Here is a 7313-nt window from a genome sequence, read left to right on the forward strand (position 1 = left end):
CTTTACTTTGCTGTATTATGATATGATACTGTACTCTACTATTTTATACTATACTACAGCGGACCCTCGGACATCGTACAATTCAGACCTCGACCAAAAAGTTCAAAACATTTTACCCTCGGAGGTAAAAAATATTGTTTAATTCGAATTTATTTAGGTAAAAATTTGTTATGGAACAGTTTCGGATTGGATGAGAACCCTATAGATGGCATAGAAAAAGCTAAAACCATTTTAGCCTTTCTGCATGACTTTCACATGTCATTTATCTTTGTTCACACCAATGCTCCATCTCTCTGCTCCTGACCCAGCTCCCGGTTCAATTTTTAGGACCGATAGTGGCCCGCGAGTCAAAGAGTTAGCCCAAGCCTGTGCTAAAGGCTCACTTAAAGCAAATAAATCAAAAACAAACAAACAAAACTGCATTTGCTGGACTGCTACAACATGACAGGTGGATGTGTTTTTTGTTTTTTGTTTTCATTTTTCTCTTTCAAAGCAGATGGAAAAGAGAGAGAAGAGAAGGACATATGTCTGTGACTCATGAATCACAAAGAAGTCTCCAGCTCTCTCAGAGGTGAAGGGCTGTTTGACTCCTCTGTTCTGGGAGGCTGGGTTGAAGCTCTTCCTTGACTATCGGCGTTAACATGTTGTTTGCTGGTCCTGACCTTCCTGGCTAAAAGCCCAGAGGCCTCGGTATCACTGGGGACATAAAGACGAGGGCCGCCCGGTGGCTGGGGCGAGGTGTGCCGTTGCGGCCTCAACAGTGCGCCTTGAGGAGCAGCTGGTCCTGCTGCTCCGCTGCCCAAGGAGAGCCCTCTGGTATTGGCAGCAGAAAAGCTAATGCTCTGCGTGGCGGTGTGTGACATCATGCCACTGTAGTAGCAGCTGCCGCCACCGCCGCTGCTCGTTATCCTGGTTTTTTGTTTGAGGTCCTGAGTGAGGCTGCGCCTCAACCAGGCCTTTTTTACCTCGGCCTGCACCTGGGAACAGAAGGGATGACTTTATTAATGTGAAGTTATATTTGCACACAATCACAATCCTGAAGAGGAATCAATGAACGTACCTCTCCGTTGCAGAAACAGTAGATAAAAGCCACGAAAAAGCCCTGGATTTTGTTTCAAAGAAAATGGGGACACGTCAGTTAGTGGACAACAGCAGCAGTCAGGACCAAAACAGAGACTTGACTTTTTCTTTATCATTCCGACCTGAGAGGAGTTGAAGAACATCTCGTAGTGCATCTGCACCTGCCACAGCAGCCCCGCGACCTCAGTGTAAGGAAGGGCCATGAAGAGCATGTAGTGAACTCCAAACAAGGGCATGAGGACCAACGTGGACTTGAGCAGCTTCCTGCAGGTAAACAAATGGAACAGTCACTGATTGGTTTTGCTTGTTGCGAAGCGCGGTGATTTTCGGTCTTATGTCGATGTTGATAAAGAATTACCGGTACTGTTGGCGAGGATCCAGTTTACCCGTGTTGGTTTCCCACAGTTTGGAAGCAAGAACACGAATAATGTTGACAAAGAGGAGAAAATTCACCTGCAGGAGCAGAGAAGAAGACTTGATAATTAGGACTTGATTACCATATTTTCCGGACTCTAAGTCGCTCCGGAGTATAAGCCGCACCAGTCAGCTGGAGTGCCCTCTAGTGGCTGTCAGTGTAAAAATAACAAACATGTAAATTTTCAGCGGTACAGGAGTAGCAGATACTGGTATACAAGCCTAGAGTGCCCTCTAGTGGCTATCAGTGTACAAATAATAAACATGTGAAATTATATATTTTATTATAAACAGTAAGTTGCACGTGAGTATGAGTCATGAACCCAGTCAAAGGATAAAAAAACTGCGACTTATAATATATATATATAAAAAAATATATATAAACTTGCAATTTTTCTGTGCGTTTAATGCACAAATAACTAATCATTACCGACAAAAGCTGTTTTCAGTGGAGAGTAACTCAGATGAGAAATTGTCATAATAATTCATGAAAAAAAAGCAACACACTGACTCACAACAATGGCTGCCAAAATGGGAACCTGATAGATCCACTTTAGGTCTCCAGCACTGATGTCCCAACATCTGGAAGCAAAAACAATAGTACATCTTTAAACCACTGACCCTCAACTAACGGTCCGGGGGCCAAATCCAGCCCGCTAAATCCTCCAATCCGGCCCGTGACTGGATTCCAAAATTGTGAGGATTAAAAAAAACAAAACAACTGAGACTTAACTATCAGTATCAGTAAAACTCTTTTGTAAATTAAAAAAAGAAAGTCTTTCAATTTACAAAAGAGTGCCCCCTCCTGGCTAACCTATGCATCTTTTTTTTTATTCCGGTCCTGACATAATGGCAGCAGTGTTGATGTCCACACACAGCAATGATAACCTTGTCCGCTATTGTTCGCAAACTTCATTGCTTACTTCAGGAAGGTGAAGTCGTCACTGATTGGATGTGGCAGCGCGATACTGCCTGAATAGTTCGCTTTAAACACTTAAAACACATTGAAATGTATACCGTAATTTCCGGACTATTGAGGCACCTGAATATAAGTCGCACCCATTAAATTAAAAAAAAAAAAAAATTACACAGAAAGATGCTACACACATTTTAGCCTGTGTAGCCTACTAGGAAAGTCATTGATCGCTAGCGGTATGAACTTTGTTAGCCTGTATAAATCCGTAAATTAGCGGCATCATTGTTTAAACCGCGGGGTTCAAAGCGTGTGAAAAAAAGTGTCGGCTTATAGTCCGGAAATGACGGTAGATTATTATTCATTATTTGACAAAGATACAAAAGAGTGCCCCCTCCTGGCTAAGAGTGCCCCCTTTTTGCTAGGAAAGTCATTGATCGCTAGCGGTATGAACTTTGTTAGCCTGTAAAAATCCATAAATTAGCGGCATCATTGTTTAAACCACGGGGTTCAAAGCGTGTGAAAAAAGTGGCGGCTTGTAGTCCGGAAATTACGGTAGATTATTATTCATTATTTGACAAAGATACATCAAACGACTCACTGTGTGTCTGCCAATGAGGCTCGAGCGCTAACCCATATGGATACAAACACAGCGGGAACACCTGAGGAAACAAGAAGAAAGGGAAAAAGTAATTGCTGCTTCGTTAGCCACGACTAATTCTTCCAAACCTCTGAATGCCACTTACCCCAGCCGATGATGGTGAGGGCCCACAGGTAGTTCTTATCGGAGAGAAAGGCCATAAAGATAAGGCTGTGCAGGTACAAACCCTCCACCAGTATCCAGTAGTGGTTGGTGGCCAGGAAGTAGAAGAAGAGGGTGACAGCAACTTTACAGCCGGCCTGTGAGCACAGGACAGAGCAGCGGTGATGAGGCTGATGACTGGATGGAAATGAACGCAGAGATGCAGCGTCTGGTTTACCCTGTGTGGCTCCTCGGTGGTGAAGTCAGGCTCAGCGGTACCGTCTTCGGACACAGAGTAGAGCACGGCGTCTTTCACGAATATGCTGACCGCCCGGCAAATGAAGGAAGTGAAGAGGTGAATGTGGATGTAGTTGCGTGTGCAGTGAAGACGCCTGGGATGGTTTGTTTGTTTGTTTGTGTGTGTGTGTGTTCGTGAGAAAGAGTGAGGGTGTTAACAAAGTTAATAAAATCTGGTATTTTGACAAAACATATTATCCATTATTGTGTTAATCCGGCAGCATCATTTGTCTCAAACTATTTTGTATTGTTTAGACTAGCGGTGTCAAACTCATTTTCACCGTGGGCCACATCACCAATACAGTTCTCTTTAAAGGGCCAGTTGTAAATGGAAGACTGTATAGATCAGGGATCCCCAACCCCTGGTCCGCGGACCAGTACTAGTCCATAGGTCATTTGGTACCAGGCCACAGGGGGACACAGTGAAAAAATGTGCTTAATTTTTACTAATTTACTTCATTCAAAGAATCCACCATATCAATTTACTTTCTTTATTTAACGATAATCTGGCAATATTTTTTTTTTAAAAAAAGGTCATTCAGACTCTGATACAAACAAAAAAGGTAATTCAGACTCTGATACAAACAGAATCTAAACCATATTTTATTTTGAAAATGTAATGATCCTTCAATGCTCAGCACCTTGGTACCTTGGTACTGGCTGACCAGTCCTTGGAACCAAAAAAGGTTGGTGACCGCTGGTATGGATGGAACTACTCCATAACAGACTAATACATGTTATTGTTCATTTCTGTATGATAACAATAACTTTAAGTTTTAAGAAGGTTAAGAAACTCTGCGTCATGGATTTATGAAATGCTTTTTAAGCTCCTGCGGGCCACACAAAACGGCTTGGAAGGCCGCATTTGGCCCATGGGCCTTGAGTTTGACACATATGGTCTAGAGAATGTAACAATTACAATCCATTTCTCTACTGTAGTTTAATATACTGTACTCCAAATAGTAAATGGTCTGAACTTACAGGTTTCCCTATTTCCCTATATGACTACTCAAAGTACTCTTCACTACTGACTTTGCCCTCTCCCTCGCAAACCTGGACAGTAATAAATATTACCTACTGTACTGTACTGCATTGCACTGTATTGTAATGGAATGCACTGTACTGTACTGTACTATACTTTATACAATATAAGACAGTACTTTTCAGTACCATATTGCACTACACTGTTCTATACGAAACCATGTGGCTTATGTTATTTATGGTCAAAAAGAACATTGAAAAAGTTACAAAAAAAAACAGGTTTCCCTATTACTTCACTTCCATATGTAATGAGGGTTGTTCAAAATTATAGCATGCTGTAGTTGTGTTTTTTTATTGTTGTGGAACTAAAAAAAAGTTCATATCAAGACATATTGTCTTGTTTGTGTGGGTTATGATTATGGGAATAGAATCAACAATAGGTAAACAGGCAAAAAAAATTGTAAACAAAAACAAAACACACTTCTTTTAATTAGAAATTTTGACTTACCAGTGTATGTATACGAGTTCAATTTTGTATTACCCCTGCAGGCCGAGAGTATTACTAGATTTGCTAAAGCAGGCATGGGCAAACTAAGGCCAGGGGGCCAGATGAGGCCCGTGCCGCTACTATACTATACTATACTATACTATACTATACTATACTATACTATACTATACTTCACTGTACTGTAATATACAAGACTACATTATTCTATGTATGAAACAACATTTGTATAAAAAACATCATGTTTGTCAACAAAGACAACATTGGCCAATCAAGCATCACCACGACAATTGGGTTTCTTACTTGAAATAGCACAGGATGAAGATAGCCACCAGCAGAGATCCCAGAGAAATGGAATAGCCCACGGTGTACATGAGGTGAAGCCTCTCGAACACCTTCTTGAAAACACAACATAGGGGGAAAAGGTCACCTTTTAAAAAAATATACTCAGTCAATGCTTTACTGACTGCCTCTTTAAATGTGGTTTCGGCCCAATCTAGAGTAAGAATACACACCCTCTAAGTACCGGATATACGATAAACGCCGGACGCACACGAACTCACCTGCTCTTGGTTCCTGCGATTGGAGATCAAATATGTGGTGCACTCCGTGTAGTTAGCCCAAGTGCGATTGACGCTGGACACTTGCTCCCACTTTCCTGAAGCATCACACTGGCGATAGGCTCGTCCTGGGCATTTAGGACATAATCATGAAGTAATAGACCAGTGACATGAGATAGAAAGCATTTATTGGTTGAAAAGTATCTCTTTGCCCCAATTTTCAGGAAGCTAATCCTGTTCGTCAAGCAACAATAATTTACTAGCTAGCAGCTAACCGCTACAGGATCTGGGTAGTTTCTAACTCAATAACCGTCAAAGGAGTTGCTGGTCGAGGCAATAGGATTTAAACTGAATGTGAACCGGAGCACATCGACATCAAGCTGTCCTACCTTTATGGTTGAAGTCGTAGATGTATTTCGGACACAGAACGGAGACCAGCTGACCTGGTTTGCTCTTTGGCCAGCAGATGATCCCGTCCCACTCTGGGACACATTCACCATCTTCAGGAAAAGGGACACATCAATTGTATTAATCGTATATGTTGTTATAATAATAACAACAACAATAATAATAATTCTTTTTTTTTCACAAATGCGGTGGTGTGAAGCAAACAAACAAATAAACAAACCTTTAAGCTGTAACATTTGGGCTTGGATGCTTCTTTCACACCGGGCATGTGCACCAATCACAATGTAGATCTGTTCATCTCTTGTGATGACATCATCAGCGTCTACCTGTAAAAAGAAGAAGTTGTCAGAATTTGAAGATAGGAAAAAGTAATGCCCACACCCACAAACACTGGCAGTACTTTGGCCAACCCAGATGGATGGATGGATGGATGGATGGGTGGGTGGATGGATGGATGGATGGATGGATGGGGGGGTTGATGGATGGATGATAGATAGATAGATAGATGGATGGATGGATGGATGGATGGGGGGGTTGATGGATGGATGATAGATAGATAGATAGATGGATGGATAGATGGATAGATGGATAGATAGATGGATAGATGGATGGATAAATGGATGGATAGATGGATGGATAGATGGATGGATAGATAGATGGATAGATAGATAGCTAGATGGATAGATAGATAGATAGATGGATAGATGGATGGATAGATAGATAGATAGATAGATAGATGGATGGATGGATGGATGGATGGGGGGGTTGATGGATGGATGATAGATAGATAGATAGATGGATGGATAGATGGATAGATGGATGGATAGATGGATGGATGGATGGATAGAGAGAGAGAGAGAGAGAGAAGGGGGGGTGCAAGAGAAGCAGTTGAAGTTTTCAGATCAGAAAGCCCTGCTAATAATAATAATAATTATTATTATTACTATTATTACTTGCATCTATTTAGTCACCTATTCACCACAGCTGCTCTTCAAGATCTGATGCGCTGCCTCTAAGTGTTGTGAAATATTTGTACGAAGGTGCGGTATGTGCTGATCGCCCGTCAAGCCCTTTTCCTCTGCACTCGTCGTGCCTGTCCACAGGACTGACACCGCTCCAGTGAGAGGCAGCTCAACAAGCAGCTTTGTTTTAATGGTTACATTTTGCGACAGTGCAACAAAACTAGCAGCGGGCAAACCGATGACCTCATGTGACTTTATCACAGGAAGATGACAAGGGAGAGAAGGAATGGGGAGAAAAGGACAAGAAAAGAATCTTTTTTTCTGTGAATCAGCGAAGTGCGAGTCACATTTAGCACTAATATATATCAAAATAAAAAATATATAAATATATATAAATATATATACATATTTTATTTTGAAAAAAACAACTCACACATATATGTGTATATAT

General features: G+C 41.4%; 1 protein-coding gene across 2 annotated transcripts in view; it reads right to left on the minus strand.

The window, feature by feature from the left end:
* Positions 1–203: 203 nt before the first annotated feature.
* Positions 204–7313, minus strand: part of pth3r (parathyroid hormone 3 receptor) — a 10657-nt gene continuing 3547 nt past the window's right edge. For both annotated transcript variants that reach the window (XM_025057614.1, XM_008314032.3), the window contains 12 exons: positions 6121–6226; positions 5882–5992; positions 5496–5620; positions 5236–5330; positions 3388–3541; positions 3154–3307; positions 3009–3069; positions 2010–2076; positions 1439–1533; positions 1203–1344; positions 1061–1102; positions 204–977 (listed from right to left, as the gene is read on the minus strand). In XM_025057614.1, coding sequence (XP_024913382.1) covers positions 543–977; positions 1061–1102; positions 1203–1344; positions 1439–1533; positions 2010–2076; positions 3009–3069; positions 3154–3307; positions 3388–3541; positions 5236–5330; positions 5496–5620; positions 5882–5992; positions 6121–6226 — 1587 coding nt within the window. In that variant the 3' untranslated portion in view covers positions 204–542. The remainder of the gene's footprint in view (positions 978–1060; positions 1103–1202; positions 1345–1438; positions 1534–2009; positions 2077–3008; positions 3070–3153; positions 3308–3387; positions 3542–5235; positions 5331–5495; positions 5621–5881; positions 5993–6120; positions 6227–7313) is intronic.

The sequence above is a fragment of the Cynoglossus semilaevis genome, chromosome 8, assembly GCF_000523025.1.
Source record: "Cynoglossus semilaevis isolate Cse_v1.0 chromosome 8, Cse_v1.0, whole genome shotgun sequence".
Lineage (NCBI taxonomy): Eukaryota > Metazoa > Chordata > Actinopteri > Pleuronectiformes > Cynoglossidae > Cynoglossus > Cynoglossus semilaevis.